Source organism: Rhinoraja longicauda, chromosome 6, assembly GCF_053455715.1.
Source record: "Rhinoraja longicauda isolate Sanriku21f chromosome 6, sRhiLon1.1, whole genome shotgun sequence".
Classification (NCBI taxonomy): Eukaryota; Metazoa; Chordata; class Chondrichthyes; order Rajiformes; family Arhynchobatidae; genus Rhinoraja; species Rhinoraja longicauda.
Window position 1 is genome coordinate 75045001 of NC_135958.1, and position 22031 is coordinate 75067031.

Genomic DNA, 22031 nt, shown 5'->3' on the forward strand with positions numbered 1-22031 from the left:
GGATTGCAATGGGTGAAGGGATGGTGGGTCAAGTAGCAAGATTGCAATGGGCAAGGGCATGGCTGGTGGGTTAAGCAGTCAGGTGGCAATGGACAAGGCTGGTGGGTCAAGCAGCTGGGTTGCAATAGATCGAGCAGCTGGGGTTGCGTTGGACAAGGACAGGGCTGATGGGTCAAGTAGCTGAGGTTGCAATGGGCACGAGCAAATGGGTCAAGCAGCGAGTTTGCAATGGGCATGGACGGGGCTGGTGGGTCAAGCAGCCGGGTTGCAATGGGCAAGGCTGGCGAAGCCGCTGGAGTTGCAACGGGCAAGGCTTTAGTTTGCTGTGAAGGTGCAGGCGGTCTCGATCCGTGCCCATCCAGCCGGGTCACGTGCTCGCCAGCATTGGCCCCGCCCTCAGTGTGAGGGAGGGAGGGGGCCGTGACGTCAGGGCGGGTGGCAGAGGCCGCTCGAGACGGAGCCCGGGCCGGCGCGAGCTCCGGCAGTTGGCGGGCAGCGGCGCTCGAGGAGAGCCGGCGGGGGAAGCCATGGACGAGGACAGCGACGGTCAGTGCAAAAGATACCCCCACCCCCCTCCCCTAAATCAATGCAAAAAAAAAAAACCCTTCCCCCATATCAATGCAGAGACGGGAGACGATTGCACCAACCCTTTGACTGCAATCTCGAATGCACCTTCTTCATCTTCCCCCTTTCCCTTCGCTCGGGGAAAGAAAGAACCGCTTTGCAAAAAAACAAAATGTTCCAACCATACCGCTCCTTTTCACCTCTCCTCTCCTCCCTCAACCGCAAGGCGAAGTAGTTAGGGAAGGAGAAATCCTGATCTGATTCGCGCTAGTGAGGAAACTTGAACTGCAGTGTCCAGTTTCCACACCATGCTGCTTCGGTGGGCGTCAATATAACTCCCTTTAAATTAGCACGTGAGACGTGAGTGGGACTTTAAAACCTGCTAAGTTTTATATGCGATATATTCCTGCGGGTGATACAAGGGCGAGATTCTCTGCAGTCGGACAAATGCACCGATTGAAACTGCAGGAGGATTCAAAATCCTGTTTTTGTCCATCTGCTGACTCTTTTTAGCAATTTCAGTTTTTATTTATTTTTTCTCTCAGGAGCTGACCTGCTCTTTGGATAAATTCTATATAAACTTTTGCTTTCTTTCATGTGCTATCATATACTACTCGTGAGTTCTGACTGCAAAGTATGTGACTTCAAATGAGTTAAATTAACAGTCCAATATAATGTACTGACTGTCAAGGAACATCATCTGTGGTGATGCGAATTGGTCTTTTGCACAAAGTTCAACAAGTTTCCAATACATCTACTTACATTTGTTGATTCAGCACCCAAATACAGATGTCATAACACTGTTCAATTTCATTTTGTTTGTAAACACTTCAGCTTGTTTTTGCTGCATGGACTGGTTTGTTTTATTACAAAAAAATGTTTGCACTGTATTATTTCCCTGTTTTATTACTGTACTGAAACTGGTATTACATTCCTCATTGTTTGATTTTGGTGAGGTGCCGAGAAGTGGTGTCGTAGTGGTAGATAAGATGAAGGTGAATCTTGTGTTGGTTGAATGCATGATCAAGCGGCGATGGAGGGGGAAAGTTGTAAGCGCAGTTGTATTAATATAATTGGATTTTCAACATTGTATTTTATGGCATGTACACAAGGGTCACGATGACATTAATGAGTGGTTCACAAAAGTAAAACTGAGCCGTGCAATTCAGATAAGGCATGTTAATGCACATTCTCTGAGCAAATTAGATAGTTGATGTTCATTGCCCTCTTTTTATACAAAGTGAACACAATATTTGGGCGACACAAAAGGTTACAAAGTGCTGGAGTAACTCAGCAGGTCAGCCAGCATCTCTGGACAACATGGAAAGGTAACATTTCACATTGATTTCCTTCTTCAGAAGAAGTCTCAACCCGAAACGTCACCTTTCCATGGTCTCCAGAGATGCTGTCTGACCTGCTGAGTTACTTCAGCACTTTGTGTAATTTTGCTTATTAATCAACATCTGCAGTTCTTTGTTTCTATCAATATCTCAGTGGATAAAAGTTTATTGTGACTCGTCCCTAGGTACAGTGAAATTCTTTGTTTTTCCATATAAAGTACACAAAAGAGTAGCCACAAAGTTACAAAAAGTACTCGTCCCTTCTTCGTACCCCACACTGGGTCTCTCTTTGTTCTCGGCGACGCAACCAAACCGCCGGGGCTCTGACTGCGAGGCTCCAACCTCTGCCGGACCTCCAGGGACTCTGACCCCAGCCCGACTTCCGGGACTCAAGTCGCTGGGACTTCGACCTCGCAGCGCCAACTTCTCCGTTGGCCACGCCACCCTGTGGGAACCTTCAGCCACGCGTGGCACCATGTTGAGTTCTGTGGGATTCTACCCGGGTAAAAGCGCACTGATGAAATTATATGTTCATCTGTGATAGGAGCAGAATTAGGCCATTCGGCCCATCAAGTCTACTCCGCCATTCAATCATGGCTCATCTATCTTTCCCTCTTAACCCCATTCTCCTGCCTTCTCCCCATAAACTCCTGACACCTTTACTAATCAAGAATCTATCTATCTCTGCCTTAAAAATATCCATTGATGACCTCCACAGCCTTCTGTGGCAATGAATTCCACAGATTCACCACCCTCTGACTAAAGAAATTCATCTTTGGAGAGATAAACGAGGAACCGTTTGCTGAAGGCGTGAATCTGGCGTAGAATGAAGTAAAGTTGGGTGCATTGCAGGTCTGGGTGAGCGAGGCCTGGAGCGAGGGCCTGCTGGTGCCGCTACATCGCTGCCAGTGTGGAACGCAGGACATGGAAGGAGAACTGTTGCGAAAAGTCACAGATCAGCTGTCAGTACCTGTCTGAAGGAGTGTCTCAACCCGAAACATCGCCCATTCCTTCTCTCCAGAGATGCTGCCTGTCCTGCTTAGTTACTCCTGCTTTTTGTGTCTATCTAAAGAAATTCCTCCTCATCTCCATCCTAAAGGAACGACCTTTAATTCTGAGGCTATGACCTCTGCTCCTAGACTCTCCAACTAGTGGAAATTATGGAAGAAAATTCTATGAGAATAGCTTTGACAAGGCTTCTCGTCCCGTTCCCCAATTCATTGTGTTTTGCTCAAGTTGCATCTCGGTACAAAGAGAGTGAGATCCATCTTTGTGAATATCTGCTTGCAGGAAGAGGGATTTTGATGTTGCAACAATTCAACACATCATTAAGGAAACTGGTTAAGATCGGTTACAAATTTTGACACATTAACAGACTGTAATAAGCAGAAGTATTTCTGTGTGATAACCCGGAAACATTGTAAAATGATTCACTTGCACAACTCATTAAGGAAATGGCAATCAGTCACTCATGCTTTGTACATATATTTTAAACCATGCACAAATTCTTAATTTTAATGAAGCTTGGTATATTGGGGAAAGGAGAAAGAGAGAGATTTGAGTACTTCCTATGAGCTTGCCAGTGGTTTTGGCTAAATCCACAATTTTTGTTGTGTCTAATGTTCAGGGGCCATGAAGAAGAGCATTCTGACAGCTGGGGCGTTTATCAGCTTTGCTGGCCCAGGAAAGGGCAGCATTGTGGCACACCGGTAGACATGCTGCCTCACAGTGCCAGAGACCTGACTCTGGGTGCTGTCTACGGAGTTTGTACGTTCTCCCTGTGACCTTGTGGATTTTCTTCGCTGTCCAGTTTCCTTCATTCTAAAGACGCGCAGGTTTGTAGGTTAATTGACTTCTGTAAATTGTCCCCTAGTGTATAGGATGGAACTTGTGTATGGATGATGGCTGGTCGATTCGGACATGGTGGGCCGAAGGGCCCGTTTCCACACTATCTCTCTGAACTATACAGTACAATCCATTTTCCAGGGATGCTGCCTGTCCTGTTGAGTTACTCCAGCACTTTGTGTCTTATCCTGGTGAATCTCCCCTGCACACTCTCCAGCCCAATCACTTACTTCCAATTGTTTGGCAACCTTCAACTGTGTTTAATAAAGTCACAACATAACATCCCACTTTTATGTCCCAACCCATGAAGGCAAGCTTGTCACGTGCCTTCTTCATTACCCTATCTGTTGCTCCTGTCAGGGAACTGTGGACCTTGAACCCCAGAACCCTTCTGTTTATCAACTTTGCTTGGTACACCCTGTCATTAATTACATAAGGATATAGATCAGCCGGTAAGATGAAAGGTGAATTTGTCAGACAGTACCAATACGTGTGGGGGCAAATATTCAACAAGCCTATCGTGTTTTTAATTTTCAATGCTATCATAAAATGCAGTTTACAAAGAGTAGAGTGTCTGTGAAGGTATGCCTGAAAGTTTTTCTACTCTTCTAGATAACACATGACTAGGAGCTTTTATTGCTTTAAACAAAGTATCAACATTCTGGTTATCATCTGTAAGGAAAGTTGAAAACAACCCGCTCAAAATCACAGCAAGTACACAAGACAGATCTATTGAGTCTGTTGGATCTTTGCACGAGGGATAAGCTAGTTGTACAGTGCCCTCCATAATGTTTGGGACAAAGACCCATCCATCATTTATTTATTTGCCTCAGTACTCCACAATTTGAGATTTATAATTGAAAAAAATCACGTGGTTAAAGTGCACATTGTCAGATTTTATTATAGGCCATTTTTATACATTTTGGTTTCACCATGTAGAAATTACAGCAGTGCTTATACAGAGGCCCCCATTTGGGGGCACCACAATGTTTGGGACACATAGCTTCACAGGCGTTTGTAATTGCTCAGGTGTGTTTAATTGCCTCCTTAATGCAGGTACAAGAGAGCTCTCAGCACCTAGTCTTTCCTCCAATCTTTCTATCACCTTTGGAAACTTTTATTGCTGTTTATCAACATGAGGACCAAAGTTGTGCCAATGAGAGTCAAAGAAGCCATTATGAGACTGAGAAACAAGAATAAAACTTAGAGAAATCAGCCAAACCTTAGGCGTACCAAAATCAACTGTTTAGAACATCATTAAGAAGAAAGAGAGCACTGATGAGCTTACTAATTGCAATGGGACTAGCAGGCCAAGGAAGACCTCCACAGCTGATGACAGAAGAATTCTCTCTATAATAAAACAAAATCCCCAAACACCTGTCCGGCAGATCAGAAACACTCTTCAGGAATCGGGTGTGGATTTGTCAATTACCACTGTCCGCAGATGTCTTCATGAACAGAAATACAGAGGCTACACTGCAAGATGCAAACCACTGGTTAGCTGCAAAAATAGGATGGCCAGCTTAAAGTTTGGCAAGAAGTACTTAAAAGAGCAACCACAGTTCTGGAAAAAGGTTTTGTGGACAGATGAGACGAAGATTAACTTATATCAGAGTGATGGGAAGAGCAAAGCATGGAGGAGAGAAGAAACTGCCCAATATCAAAGCATACCACCTCATCTGTGAAACATGGTGGTGGGGGTGTTATGGCCTGGGCATGTATGGCTGCTGAAGGTACTGGCTCACTTATCTTCATTGATGATGCAACTGCTGATGGTAGCAGCATAATGAATTCTGAAGTGTATGGACACATCCTATCTGCTCAAGTTCAAACAAATGCCTCAAAACTCATTGGCCGGCGGTTCATTCTACAGCAAGACAATGATCCCAAACATACTACTAAAGCAACAAAGGGGTTTTTCAAAGCTAAAAAATGGTCAATTCTTGAGTGGCCAAGTCAATCACCCGATCTGAACCCAATTGAGCATGCCTTTTATATGCTGAAGAGAAAACTGAAGGGGACTAGCCCCCAAAACAAGCATTAGCTAAAGATGGCTGTAATACAGGCCTGGCAGAGCATCACCAGAGAAGACACTCAGCAACTAGTGATGTCCATGAATCGCAGACTTCAAGCAGTCATTACATGCAAAGGATATGCAACAAAATACTAAACATGACTACTTTCATTTACATGACATTGCTGCGTCCCAAACATTATGGTGCCCTGAAGTGGGGGTCGATGTATAAACACTGCTGTAATTTCTACATGGTGAAACCGAAATGTGTAAAAATGGCCTTTGTTAAAATCTGACAATGTGCACTTTAACCACATGTGATTTTTTTCTATTACAAATCTCAAATTGTGGAGTACAGAGGCAAATAAATAAATGATGGGTCTTTGTCCCAAACATTACGGAGGGCACTGCATTTTCATTCCCTCTGTCCATAGTATTGCAAATTCCTTAGCTATTTGTTCAGCTCCTGATTAAATCTATCTCCACTACTAGTCCTGGCAATGCCTCCAGATTTGGGAACAGTTTCTCTATCTATTCTACCTATACCCTTCATGATTTTTAAATAGGTCTATCTGATCTTCACACTCCCTTCTCTGTTCCAAGGAAACCAACTCCAGCTTCAGTCTGTCACAAAAGCATTTTGATCTGTCTCTTCTGCATTCTTTTCAAAGCCTTCACACTTTTCCCAGTGTGGGGCCCAGAATATTACTTCACTCGTGGCCAAACCACAAAGGTTTGACATGATTTTGTTGCTTTGTGCTCTTTGTTTTTACATACTTGGCTAATAAATTAATTACAATACAATACCATTATTTGAAGCCTTCGTGCGTTAACCACAACCTCAACCTGTTCTGATAATTTCCATGAGCTATTCACGTAAACCCTTTGGCCTTCTAGCATTTTTAGAATTGTGTCACAGTTTATATTGCCTTCTATTCTTCCTACAAAATGTAACACTTTGTATTTCTCAATATTAAATGTTACTAGTTATCATTTCATCAATCTGGCCTCCACTGCATCTTCAAAGATTATGTTGTCTGCAGATTTGCAGCATGTGCCCTGTACATCCAATTTGAAATATGTTGAGTAGAACAGTGCCTACCGCTGATAAACTCCTTTCCACATTCCCCTCCTGTCCATAAAACATCTCACTGCTGCTTTGATTCCTGTTGACCAATTTTCTATCCATATTGCTATAGTCCAATTTACTTAGTGCCTTTCAACCTGAATAACATTGATTAAGTGACACCTCTTTGGAGGCACACATGGAGCCCTTATTATGACTTCATCAGAAAACTTTATCATATTATTTAGACATGATTTTAGTTTAAAAATCCATGCTGTATTTTTCTAATGAATGGATATTTGTCTAGGCAATTATCATATTATTTAATTGATTATCATTTTCAGAACTCTCCCTACCACTGAGATGAACCTACCCGTTCTGTCTGCTTGAATAAGATTGCAGTGAAAAATCAAACAAAGATATAACAGTTGCAAGTTTCTACTTTTCTGGAAACTTTTGAGGAGTTGGACCTGTAAACTGGAATTAGAATCCATCACCTGGGCCAGCAGATTATCCATTTTATGCAGCGACCTTCCCTGTGCCAGCTTTTCTACTCCAGCAGTCTTGTCTTCCTTGGTGAAGACTGATGTAGCAAACTCGTATTGTACTTCAGCTATGTCTTCTGCCTCCATGAGTAGATTTCCTCTTTGGTTTCTGATTGGCCTCTTCAATTAAAAACCTTTACCCATTCATATTACACAAAAATATTTTCGATTCCCTTTTCAAGTTTTGCCAGTCATTTCAAATGCTCTTTTTTAAGTGCTCATTTTGTTTTACGTCCCTGAACATTCAATAATCAGCTTGATTTTCACTTGCGTTAGCATTTATTTTTCATCTGCTCTTTTTTTCTATGTTTTTCTCTTTTTGGACATTCAAGAAACTCTGACTTTAATTCTTATATTATATTATCCAGGATTGGAAATAAAAAATGGTTAAATATATTTGTACGAAGTATGCAATTAAAAGAGATGTACTGAATTGCCAGTATAGTAATTACTACAAATGTGTTTGGTATCAGTGACCTTAAATGTTTTGTTTTGTAGTTTTAAATCATTAGCTGAAATTAGTGTAGTAGTAGACTTAGTTCTGTGATCATGAAGGGCTTCTCTCGTATGGTGAATTCAGCCCAAAACCAGTTAACAAAGTCAGCAGTATGAGCAGTTTATCAATTATGATTATTTTGTGTAGCTCCAGCCATTAATTTCAAGGTGATAAAGAGCAACAAAACATTAATTCACCTGTTGCTACATAGAATTATACTATTTAATAGAATATTGTTATTTTTAAATCTTGTGTTCCAAAGGACTAACCGATGCCAACTCAAACCCAGTAACATTTTACCATCCAACCCTTCGCTGAAAATAGTATTGTGCCATTGTTTAATCTCTAAGTAGTAATATTTTTGAGAAGATCTTTCCATGTAATCTTAAAAAAAATTGGTCATGCGAGTAATTAATTTTATCGGAATTTTGAGAAAGGGGAATTAATTTCGCTGGGACAATCTTTTCGATATGACCCTAATTTCAGACCCATCTGTTTTAGATGTTAATTTTTTCAGTCATTTCCACTGCAACAATTAATTTGGGCAAAAAGGAGTTTCCACGATGCATTCCTTGTGTAAGGCGAAAAGACTTTTACTTTGCAAAATGAGATTGTATGTGTTAAAAGCCCATTTGCCCACAGAATAATGTAAAAAAGACATCATGGTATTTTTGTCGACAGCCAGGTGAGTGCTCCCTTGTGTTTTGGGCCATGTTTATCCTCTATCCAACTGTTTTTTTTCTGGTAAACAAAAGTCTGATCATTACCATATTTTTTTAGTGAGTTGTGGGAGAGTGCAAATTGGCTGAGATATTTCCTACATCACACCACAAAGATCTTCTTGTCAAATGCTTTGGAAGTCTTATAAGAAAATAACTGCAGATGCTGGTACAAATCGATTTATTCACAAAATGCTGGAGTAACTCAGCAGGTCAGGCAGCATCTCGGGAGAGAAGGAATGGGTGACGTTTCGGGTCGAGACCCTTCTTCAGACTTTGGAAGTCTTGATGCGTTTATTTATTTTTAACCTAATACCACAATTTATTTTGGGTTTCTCCGCAAGGAGTACATATAAAATTAACTCAAAACCATTGTGTTCTGACTTTTATCTATGTGTGAGGTTTCTGCAAATGTTAGTACATTCGTGCTAACCCTTTTAACACAAAATTACAGTTGTCCAAACAAAAATAGTTCTAAAATTGCAAACCATGACTTTGTGAGCCCATTAACAGGATCTCTGAGATTCAATAATTCTCATTCACCATCCATGATGTTCAATGTAAACGTTTTGCAGAATGTATGAAATTTTATTAACACACTTGTGAAAATTGGAATGACCAAATGACGGTGATCAATACTCCAATATCAGATTAATTTGCTTTCCAATGTAATAATATTTAAAAAGATGCCTCTCCACTTGCAAGCAATGACCTGCATTGTGCAAGGTTTCTTGACTATTGTATCTCATGATTGGATAATGCAGATTATAAACATTTTTTTGGCTCTGTTCTTGGAAGATTTAAAGAGTTTTTATTATTACACTCATTTGCAGGTGCAGTAATATGTTCTTCCTTACATGCAAATTAACTTTATCCCCTATCTAGACTTGGGGTCATTTACAGTATGTCTCAGGTATGTGGGAGGAAACTGGGGCCATCCACCCAGTGTCAGAGGTAATGTTGAAAACTCTCAGACTACACTGGAGGTAGTAATTTAACCGTAGTCACGGGAGTCATGAGGCAGCAGCTCTACCGATAGTGCCACACTATGTTGCCGTGATTCAATACTATTTTATAGTGTGAAATGTTTGTACGGTAGCAGTAAAACTATTGACATTTACATATTGTGCATGGCAGTGAAGCTGCACAATTGCTGAAATATAAATCATTAAGTTTCTACCATGTTATCATTGGCAGAGGAATTGCAGGGGGGAATTTAATCTGGGCAAGTATGATGTGTTGCATTTGGGATGGTTAAATGCAAAAGGAAAAGGGACAGTAAGTATCAGGACTCTGGATAATTAATGCACAGAGGTGGCTTGGGGAACAAATCCATAGCTTCCTGAAAGTGGCAACGTAAATAGATTGGAAGATAGTGCATGGCATATTTGCCCTAATTGGTTGGGGTGTTTAAGAAGCATTTAGATTGGCACCTGAACAAGCAGCATATGGAGGGAGACAGATGCAGACAGATATGCCGTTTAGATTGGCATCATGGTCAGCACAGACTGGGATGAAGGTCCTGTTCTTGTACAACATTGTTCTAAGTTCTAAGTGAAACAGTGTCATAATCATCTTGATGTATTATTAGAGTATAATAGTTTGTAATGTGGTTGTGGAGACCAAAGGTTCCTTGTTGCAGTGGCTTGCACCGAGATAGACCCTTTAAACAGGTCATCCCGCACTGCAGAATTGAAGGCGGTAGCTCTGAACTAGATTGCAATGATTGGGTACAACAGTATATCTCAGAGTACCTCGCATGTGAAACCATCTTCTTTAAGGTACAATAGACCAAGTGGACCCGTTGGGCCCAAACCTCTACTTGGTGCAGCACCCTCTCCTCCCCCCTCCCCTCCCCCACTCCCTCCCCCTCCACTCCATCCCCCTCAACCCCCCTTATCCCCCCTCCCCTTCCTCCTCCCCCCTCCCGCCCTAGGAGATAGATTTAAACGTTAAAATGTGAATAACTAAAAATATAACACCGATTTCAATGAAACTTCTTCAATTAGCACCAAAGGGACAATGATGAGTAAGGTGGGCCTAAAATTGTCACACTATCGTGTACCGTTTTGGCTGTAGTTCAGGAACAAACAAACAAATGAGAGTTTTAGTATATAGATTGCACAAATACGTTTTCTATAAAGTATTTTACATTTTGCTCCCAAGATGTTTGTTGTAGCTATTGTGGTATTCACAAATTTACATGCAAATTATGTTCTTCAGATATTATCTACAGGAGATATAATTGCTTCATTCGCAGACTGGTTTCAAACATTTACAAGTAATCACCTTTTACACATTCAGTGCAAATGAGGATTTGCTATTTTAAAACAAAAACTTGAGTTATGAGTTCTTTGGTATTTTGACATTTTTGCTTGGGCATGTTGTCTGCAGGTATTGGCACGCAGGCATGAACCTGCTGAGCATGTGGTGCATTCGGTGCAGGTTTTGTACTTTCAGGAAGGATGAGGGAATTGTGGTTTTTTTATAGCTACAAGTTCAGCACATTAAAGGAAAAAGGTACATGTACAATGCAAATGTTATCCTCTGTGGTAAAAAAAAGGCAGTCAATTCAGTGCTCTAGATGGTTCCATTTTGCAAATGAGAAATAATGCCTGAATTTTGGTTGGAATGAATGATGTTGGATATACTTCGTAAATTGCTTGTTTGAAGATGGGACCTCTATCACCTGTCGGTCATTTTCTTTATAACTTGTTCCTGATCATGGAGCCCTGTCTCTCGGCAATCCACTGATAAGCACAGTTCAGAAAGCACAACCATTGCAGAAAGTGGTCTCTTGCTACACAGGTGCTCATGCAGAGCAAAGATTAGAGCAAAGATCCCTAATGATCTGTGCTGTGATGCCTGTGTCTTGCTCATTAGTGTCGTGCCCATAGGACACCATATTTAGGAACAGGCTGAAAAAAAGAATGACAGGTGACAGCGGTACCATCTTCATACAATCAATTCACAAAGTTTTCATTCAAACCAAATGCAGGAATAATTTCTGTTTTATACAATGAAATAATTAGAGCACAGAATTTAGTACAAAAAAACTTGGCTTTTTTTTCAACTCACTAAAATCGAGGCAAATACATGGTGATTGATGACACAAAGAACTGCAGATGCCGGTTTGCAAAAATAAAGACACAATGCTGGAGTCAAGTCAAGTCAAGTCAAGTCAATTTATTTGTATAGCACATTTAAAAACAACCCACGTTGACCAAAGTGCTGCACATCTGACCAGGAAAAAAAAAAGAAACATACAGTGGCAGGCAGCCAAACACAACGGCGCGGCCATCTTGAACAAAATGTTAATTCAATCACCCACAGTCCAACAACAAAAGCATTAAATAAGCATCAAAATTACACCCCCTAAAAACCCCCAAAAACACAGTCCAACAATAAAAGCACTAAACAGGCGCCCAAATTACCCAACCCCAAAAAAAACCCAAAACACAGTCCAACAATAAAAGCATTAAATAGGCATTCAAATCACACAACCCCAAAACCCCCCAAAACACAGTCCAACAATAAAAGCACTAAACAGGCACCCAAATTACCCAACCCCAAAAAACCCCCAAAACACAGTCCAACAATAAAAGCATTAAATAGGCATTCAAATCACACAACCCCAAAACCCCCAAAAACACAGTCCAACAATAAAAGCGCTAAACAGGCATTCAAATTACACAACCCCAAAACCCCCAAGGCAGCATCTCTAGAGAATATAGATGGGTGATGTTTCAGGTCCTAACCTGGAACGGTACCTACCCATGTTCTCCAGAGATGTCTGACCCGCTGAATTACTCCAACACTGTTACATGATGAAAGTCATGTTCATGATGTCTCTTCATGGATGAAATCCTCATTGCTATTCAACAGCTCTTCAGCCAATGAAAAGAGGCATTAAAGAGGATTCTTGCATTGACTTAGCATTCCCACTGCAGTTATTGCATTTGCATTTCCCTACTTTCTCACGAGAGATAAATTTGTAAGATCTAGGTCCCTGGAAATCTTTTTTTATCCTCTTCCCAGATAAAGTTGAGACTGCAGCATCACCATGCTGCAGCTCAAGAGGATAGCTCTCAACTACCACCTCAAGTTTCAGGATAGATGATAAATGACAGCAGTATTTGTATTCAGTAAATAAACAATATTAAGAAACAATCAGTCTTAATCACTGATTGCAGCCCTAATTAATTAGACTGAAATGTTACATTTCATTCAGTAATACTCTCCATTGCATTAATTGTGATTAAAATGGAGAAAGAAGCTTGTAAAATCATTTTGTTCCTTTTTGATAAGGTTAATACTTCCCATGAGTGTGTTTTTGTACCTAGGTGGGGAAATAAGTTGTTGACTTTTAACATTTTATTTTTTTCAATTGCCAGACTAATCATGAATTATTAATCATTTAAAATATTATTAAAATAACATTTCAGAATTAGCTGTTCAGCTAAGTATCTTGCTATCAGATTGTCAGGGTACTGAGACATTTTTGCATGTTTAAGTTTAATCATTGCCCTCATGGTAAGTAATTTAGTATAGTTCAGGGCATTATGTGTAATTTGCCATAGGATTAAATAGACTGATAGCTGTTTTTTTAAAATCCTAGATTTTCTTTCTTTGGAATTTAAATGTGGTATTAAAGGCGGCACGGTAGCGCAGCGGTAGAGTTGCTGCTTTACAGCGAATGCAGCGCCGGACACTCAGGTTCGATCCTGACTACGGGTGCTGCACTGTAAGGAGTTTGTACGTTCTCCCCGTGACCTGCATGGGTTTTCTCCGAGATCTTCGGTTTCCTCCCACACTCCAAAGACGTACAGGTATGTAGGTTAATTGGCTGGGTAAATGTTTAAACAAAAAAAAAAAAAATTGTCCCTAGTGGGTGTAGGATAGTGTTAATGTATGGGGATCGCTGGGCGGCACGGACTTGGAGGGCCGAAAAGGCCTGTTTCCGGCTGTATATATATGATCCGCCACAATATGATAAATTTATGATGTGATTAAAAGGTAATGATTCTTACTTTGACCTGTTGTTTTGCAATATGGGTTTTCTTTAATTTTTCCCTTGTTCCTCTTATATTCTACACTATTAGCCATGTGAAACGGTTACAACTCTTGGCTTATTGTAAGGCCAGTATGTAACGGGTCAGCAGGATAATTGTAAGGAGGGGATGGACGCACAAAGCTTACTTTTCACTCCACAGCTAGTAGAGGTACCTGGCAAGAGCCAGATGTAATCGAAGATTGAATAGCCACAAATGTACTGCGGCTACAAGAAGCTGGAAGGAATATTAAATCTGAGAAAATATTTTGGTGTTCTTTGATCAATCATCCCTTCTATAAAGTTTGAAGGAGGTCTCAATGTATTTTGCATTGCAGGCTTTGGGCAGCATTTTTATTGTGTACATGGAGGAAAGACTGCTTCTATTATCATAGTTAACCATAGGTGGTGGATATTAATTTCCTGAAGAGCATTGGAATGCTGGTGAAGCTCGTAAATTGTGAAGTTAGGGCAATTAGAGTGACCAGTTAGAATTTAGAGTGATACAGTGTGGAAACAGACCATTCGGCCCAACTTGCCCACACTGGCCAACATGTCCCAACTACACTCATCCCAACTGCCCACATTTGGTCCATATCCATCCAAACCTGTCCTATCCATGTACCTGTGTAGGAAGGAACTGCAGTCTGAAGAAGGGACTTGATCCGAAACATCACCCATTCCTTCTCTCCAGATATGCTGCCTGCCACGCTGAGTTACTCCAGCTTTTTGTGTCTATCCATGTACCTGTCTAACTGTTTCTTAAATGTTGGGATAGTCCCTGCCTCAACTACCTCCTCTGGCAGATTTTCCATACACCCACCACCCTTTGTGTGAATAAGTTACCCCTCAGATTCCTATTAAATCTTTTTTTTGTTCCTTTTTTGTACCTCTTGGATATAATTTTTCCTTCGTCCATCTGCAGTGCGAGACTAAACTGGGCAGTGCCCACAAAAAGCTCGTACAGGTGCTAAAGCATCAATGGACTATGTATGAGAAAGTTTTTTAATCTATGCCCGATTATGTTGCAACACAGTCGATGCATCTCTGCTCAAGGGTATTGTCCTATAATATATTTGACAAAACACCATCAATTACAAATGAAAATGAGACTACAAATCTTCAAGTATTCTTCAAATAAAAACAATGTTTTCTTACTTATTGGAATATTTTGTTTACATCTAACTATTAAGATAGGCCATTGCTTTCCCCCCAGTATTTTCCATGCAGACTTCACAATGTAGCACCTCTCATCTGATGCCAATTAATCCTACTGTAAGCAATGCTATTGAAAAGCTTTGTGTTACTGTTGTGAGTTTCCAGAAGAACCCAGAGATGTCTACTATTATCCAAATAAAGTTCAAATGCTTTTTTGAAAATTGGCTCTGGAGTATAATTGAACATGTAGTCAGTTATTTTGCTGCTGTCATTAATTAGGCTACCATTTGCAATGAAAGACATAATAGCTGTGTTTAAAAGCCAATGGGTATTTACTGAAAATAAATGAGAATTTGGAGAGAGAAAAATCGTTGAGCATTAATTCTTCCTGTTCCATAAATTAAATCCATCTAAGTTGTTAACCCTGGTTTACTGGGTCTCGTGATCAACTGCATGCTCAAATTGGCATTTTCAGTGCATTGGGCAATTATGTTAACATCCCTCATTTAGGATATTATGGATTCAAAGCCTTTTGCTGTACTTATGCACTTAATCTAAGATATTTCTGTTTATTGTTGAGGAAATGCTGTTTTGTCACTGGGCCAACTCCAAGATGAAAAGTTAAACAGAGACTCCTTTCATCCATTTTGTAAATCAACTGACTCCACCAACTTATGGAGGAAGTCTTTCCAGTGTGGTGACCATCGACAATCGACCCATCTAACTGCTCCAAAAATGTCCCGTCGATTGGCTTTTGACTTTTTGTTACTATTTTGGAAGCTCATTACCCATAAAGTGAAAGAAAATAACTGCAGATGCTGGTACAAATCGAAGGTATTTATTTCACAAAATGCTGGAGTAACTCAGCAGGTCAGGCAGCGTCTCAGGAGAGAAGGTCGGGTCGAGACCCTTCTTCAGACTGATGTCAGGTGGGCGGGACAAAGGAAGGATATAGGTGGAGACAGGAAGATAGAGGGAGAACTGGGAAGGGGGAGGGGAAGAGAGGGACAGAGGAACTATCTAAAGTTGGAGAAGTCAATGTTCATACCGCTGGGCTGCAAGCTGCCCAAGCGAAATATGAGGTGCTGTTCCTCCAATTTCCGGTGGGCCTCACTATGGCACTGGAGGAGGCCCATGACAGAAAGGTCAGACTGGGAGTGGGAGGGGGAGTTGAAGTGCTCAGCCACCGGGAGATCAGGTTGGTTGAGGCGGACTGAGCAAAGGTGTTGAGCGAAACGATCGCGTTAGGTTTCGCAGATGTAAATAAGTTGACATTCAGAGCAGCTGACATTCAGAGCAGCGGATACAATAGATGAGGTTGGAGGAGGTGCAGGTGAACCTCTGTCTCATCTGGAAAGACTGTTTGGGTCCTTGAATGGAGTTGAGGGGGGGAGGTAAAGGGACAGGTGTTGCATCTCCTACGGTTGCAGGGGAAAGTGCCCGGGGATGGGGTGGTTTGGGTAAGAAGGGACAAGTGGACGAGGGAGTTATGGGGGGAACAGTCTCTGTGGAACGCAGAAAGGGGAGGGGATGGGAAGATGTGGCAAGTAGTAGGGTGCCGTTGGAGGTGACGGAAATGTTGGAGGATGATTTGTTGGATATGCTGGCTGATGGGGTGGAAGGTGAGAACGACGGGGATTCTGTCCTTGTTATGAATGGGGGGAGGAGGAGCAAGAGCGGAGTTGCGGTATATAGAAGTGGCCCTAGTGAGAGCCTCATCTATAATGGGAAAGGGGAAGCCCCGTTTTCTGAAGAATGAGGACATTTCTGATGCCCTCGTGTGAAACACCTCAACCCGGGTGCAGATGCGGCGTAGACGGAGGAATTGGGAGTAGGGGATAGACTTTTTGCAGGAGACAGGGTGGGAGGAAGTGTAGTCGAGATAGCTGTGCGAGTCAGTGGGTTTATAGTAGATGTCCGTCACTAGTCTTTCTCCTGTGATGGAGATGGTGCGGTCCAGAAAGGGAGATGTCGGAGAAAGGGAGATGTCGGAGATAGTCCAAATATATTTAAGAGCAGGATGGAAATTGGAAGTAAAGTGTATGAAGTCAGTGAGTTCTGCATGGGTACAAGAGGTAGCACCAATGCAGTCGTCGATGTAGCGGAGGTAGAGTTCAGGGATGGGGCCAGTGTACATCCGGAACAGGGATTGTTCGACGTACCCGACAAAGAGGCAGGCATAGCTAGGGCCCATGCGAGTGCCCATAGTTACGCCTCTGGTTTGGAGGAAGTGGGAGGAGTCAAATAAGTTATTAAGGGTAAGAACCAGCTCTGCTTAACGGAGGAGAGTGTTAGTAGATGGGGATTGGCTGGTTCTACGGTCGAGGAAGAAGCGGAGGGCTTCAAAACCATCCTTGTGGGGGATGGAAGTGTAGAGTGACTGGACATCCATGGTGAAGATGAAGGAGTGTGGGTCTGGAAACCGGAAGTTATGAGGAGATGGAGAGCATGTGAGGTGCTTGGACGTAGGTGGGGAGGGATTTGACCGGGGGGATAGGATGGAGTCAAGGTAGGTGGAAATAAATTCGGTGGGACATGAACAGGCAGAAACAATGGGTCTGCCGGGACAGTTCTGTTTATGGATTTTGGGTAGGAGGTAAAATCGGGCCGTGCGGGGCTGGGGAACGATAAGTTTGGAGGCATTAGAGGGTAGATCGCCAGAAGTGGTGAGGCCCGTGATGGCGCTGATGATTAAGGTCTGGTGTCCGTGATGGTGCTGAAAAATGATGGCCCATAAAGTGAATGTCCTTGATTCCGTTAGAGCAGTTTTTAGTTTTAGAAATGCAGCATGGAAATAGGCCCTTTAGCCCTCCAAGTCCGTGCTGACCAGTGATCACCCATACACTAGTTCTATCCTACATATTAGGGTCAATTAACCTACATACCATCACGTCTTTGTGATGTGGGAGGAAACAGGAGGAAACCCACGTGGTCACAGGGAGAACATACAAACTCCACACAGATGGTGCACGAGGTCAGGATTGTGCCCAGGTCTCTGGTGCTGTGAGGCAGCAGCTCGACCGCTGTGTCGCTTGTGTTGCTGCCCTTGAAATGATTTTGTATGGATTTCTTAAACATTTGTTGCAGACATGGATTCTAGTTTTAAACCATTATTTTGGCATCTGTTTCAACTACATCAATAACATTTTATAGTTGTACAATTTTATTCCTTACCAGGAAACCCTACTAAGTATTTCATAAACATCTATTGATCTCATTTACCATTTAGGCATGGATTTCACATTTATTTTCCAGGTGAGGTGATAATGGTGAGAACAGCTGTAACTGTAAAATCAACCAACTAGCACCAGAGTTCTACTGTTGGGGTAACAGCATGAATATTACAAGTGCTAAGTAAACTCGGCTATAGCCTTCCCTGCCCTTACCTCATCAGAAAGGTGCATGCCGCTGGAGCTTCAGTCTTCAGATTGAGCAAATTCTTGCTCTATGTTGGCAAAATGTGTTGCGTTGCAAAATATATCTGAAATTAATAATCATAACACTTTTAGAAATAAGAAAACAAAAATGTAGAAATGTGCCTGTGTTATACTTATCAGTGAGAAGCGATTCCTGAAAACTTAGCATCAGGGGTACTATCAGTGTTTGAAAATCACCAGGACAAGCATTTTCATTCTGGCAATTTACTAATTAGATTCTATTGAAAGCCTCTAATTTATATATTTTAATAGCACCTTTAAGTTTTTTAAAATTTGGCTTTATTGAATTCATTGAAAAGTGCTTTAAATTTCACGTTTTTAAAAAAATTGTAAGTTATGCCTCCTATTGTATCTTATTTAAGTATTTTCAGTCTTGCTTTTGCTCAAGGCCATGCTTTGAGGATATTATATGTCTGAACATATTTTGGGAAGAACAAGTTTAAAATTGAATCTTTTAAAATGTTGGTAGCAGGTGATTGCAATTCTATCCATGCAGCAGGCGCATTCAGTTGGGGGTGTACCAGTGAATGCTGCTAAACTTTATCAATCTAATGCTGACTCATTGTGTTGGGTGTTGCTGTGCAGTCTCGTGAACTGAAGGATTGACAAATATTTATATAGTGTTCCTGAGGATATCCAAGACAACTTTGCAGCCAATAAAATACTTCATAAATGCAGTCATTGTATGAAGTAGAAGAACCAAAACAAGCTCCCACAAGTAACTGTGATGGAATAACCAGATGATCTGTTCCCGTGAAGTTGCTTGAGGAATAAATATTGGCCTGGGTATCAAGGAGAATGTCGCAGTCTTCTGAGTAGTGCAATGTAATCAACTATTACACCTTAGATGGCAGCTTTAATATCTCATTTAAAAAGTGAGATATCCAACAAGTTAATACCCTATTTTTACTGCTCTGTCTGTTTAGATTTCACTGCACATTCCAGATTGTGGCATGAATCCATCTAACGTGAGAACACTGCAACTTCCTTCTGAAAAATTATTACAATAGGTTATCTTAATTCTTTTTAAGATTCTTATTTGTAACTTAAATTCCTCCGTCTCTTTCTCTGCATTGTCGAAGGAGAAAGGATACCCCCAGTATTGTTATGGCAAAGGTTTATTAGTCTTGGAAAAATAACAGGCTCATTTACGCCCAAATGGTTTTAAAGTAACTTGATCTACCGTAGTGAGATTATGCAGATGTTTGAATGTAGTTCATTAGATAAAGTTATTTAAACTGCTTCCTTTCCAAAATACAATGAAATGTGTATCTGATGAGCTATTATTCAAGTAAAAGTGCTTTTATTGGAGTTGGAAGGAATAGGGTCCACTTATTTGCTATTCAGCTTCCTTAAGCTTCCTGTCTCTAGCATTATTGTTCACCAAACTCAGCTGTTTCTGAATGCCACTAATCAAATAGCTTGTTTATTTTTTTTAATTGGTTGTCAGAATATTTTAACTTGCTGTGCACAAGGTGGGATTTGGTGGGTAGCGGGTTATTTAGTTCAGGCCAAGAAGAACACAACTGTTCATAAAAATGTGTTGATTTTAGTGCTGTGTCGATCATGGTTTATATAGCTCACATAGTTGGGGATGGAAACTTATGAGGGAGTTATTTTTCCATTTATTCTGCAAATGCTGATGGCTGGTTACCACCACCCACTTGATTTTTATTTTTAAATGACAAAGTGTGATGTGGAAGTTGATTCTGTAAAAACATCGTGTACAAAGTGACTGATAGATTTAGCTTTGCACATTGTTGTCCGTAATTACTGTGGCACATATACCAGTCAAATGATTGTATAGCATAAATATAAGTACAAAAAAAATGGTATCCCAGTTGGAGAATCGGGATTGAATCAACTGTACCATTTTCACCATTCTTTTTGTGCTTCAGAAAACGTGTTTTTAAGATTTTCATCTTCAAAGTCCTCCAATATCTACATGGTTTCTCAGTATTCAGTCTTTTACTGATACAAATATCCACGTGTATCTTCCTCATTGACACTAATAATCTCGTGCCCATGTTACCTTTGTTCTGATTCACACCTTCTCATGAGAATTTGTCTTCACCACTAGGCTTTTTAAAAAATGTTTATACCTTCAAAAGGTCCTATGACTGCTTTAAGTCTTTTAACTCCACTTGCTTTTACTTTTCTGAACGCCTAGTTATAATTTGCCACCAAAATAGTTCAGCAGAAGTTCTGTACTTGTGAGGAGTGCCCTCCTTTATCCTTGTTACTTGGTTTTACAGTGCCCTCCGTAATGTTTGGAACAAAGACCCATCATTTATTTATTTGCCTCTGTACTCCACAATTTGAGATTTTTAATAGAAAAAAGTCTATAGTAGTTTGATGTTGAGGTATGGCTCTGGTTGGGATTGTGCAGTTCAAGAGCCAGATGGTTAATGGAAAGAAGATTTTCTTGAACCTGGAGATAACTGTTCTCCGGCTCCTCTATCATCTTTCCATTGGTAGCAGTGAGATGAGAGCAATGCCAGGTATTAGCTGTTGCCTCAGCAAGCGCTTCCTGTAGATGCCTTCGATGCCAGGGAGGTCAATACCCGTGATGAACTGGGCAACGTCCACCAATTCTTTAATGAAATCAGATGCGGGAGGGGATAGGAAAGATAGGCCGAGGAAAAGAAATCCAGGTGGATAGGTGTGTCGTGCAGGGCAGATGGCATGGGAAAGGAGTGAAAGAGAAAACGACACAGGCAGAATCTCTGGAGAACATGGATAGGTGACATTTCAGATCATTTCAAAGTTTCAGACTGAAACATTACCTTTTCATGTTCTCCAGAGATGCTGAGTTATACTAGCTCTTTGTGTCCTTTTATGTAAACTATCATCTGCAATTCATTGTTTCGACAAAGGACAAGAAAACCCAGGTGGTCTGGTAGGAGTTGAGAAAAAACACGGGTTGAGTGGGTTACCTCTCAACCCGAGATCTGTGTGTCCTAGTGCATCAGTCACTGAAAGGAAGCATGCAGGTACAGCAGGCAGTGAAGAAAGCCAATGGAATGTTGGCCTTCATAACAAGAGGAGTTGAGTATAGGAGCAAATAGGTCCTTCTGCAGTTGTACAGGGCCGTAGTGAGACCGCACCTGGAGTACTGTTTGCAGTTTTGGTCTCCAAATTTGAGGAAGGATATTCTTGCTATTGAGGGTGTGCAGCGTAGGTTTACTAGGTTAATTCCCGGAATGGCGGGACTGTCATATGTTGAAAGACTGGAGCGACTAGGCTTGTATACACTGGAATTTAAAAGGATGAGAGGGGATCTTATCGAAACGTATAAGATTATTAAGGGGTTGGACACGTTAGAGGCAGGAAACATATTCCCAATGTTGGGGGAGTCCAGAACCAGGGGCCACACTTTAAGAATAAGGTGTAGGCCATTTAGAACGGAGATGAGGAAAAACTTTTTCAGTCAGAGTTGTAAATCTGTGGAATTCTCTGCCTCAGAAGGCAGTGAAGGCCAGTTCTCTGAATGCATTCAAGAGAGAGCTAGATAGAGCTCTTAAGGATAGTGGAGTCAGGGGGGTATGGGGGGAAGGCAGGAACGGGGTACTGATTGAGAATGATTGGCCATGATCCACATATGCAGAGTTCCTCCAGCAGTTTGGTTTTGTTTTGCTCAGGATCAGTGTTGCATTGCTAATTTTTTAGGTGCTGGAGCTGTCACTGGTGCCGGAGCGGCCGCTGTTAAATTCCCCACTAGTTAAAATTCCCCACTGTTTATTTTGGCTTTTTTTTTACACAGGTGCTGGAGCGGCTCTCCGGTGAGCTCCGGCAGC

The 22031-nt window shown here is 41.4% G+C and overlaps 1 protein-coding gene across 3 annotated transcripts in view; it reads left to right on the forward strand.

Annotated features, from left to right (window-relative positions):
- The first annotated feature begins 420 nt into the window (after positions 1-420).
- The window catches only part of cyth1b (cytohesin 1b), a 160915-nt gene continuing 139304 nt past the window's right edge, over positions 421-22031 (forward strand). Inside the window, exons 1-2 of one of the 3 annotated variants that reach the window (XM_078401358.1) lie at positions 429-546; positions 13208-13333. Coding sequence is in view for 1 of the 3 variants with exons in the window: in XM_078401354.1 (XP_078257480.1) it covers positions 528-546 (19 nt within the window). In the remaining 2 variants the exon portion in view is untranslated. Of the gene's footprint in view, positions 547-3531; positions 3740-13207; positions 13334-22031 lie in introns of all 3 variants that reach the window. The other 2 variants (XM_078401356.1, XM_078401354.1) reach the window with 2 other exon arrangements.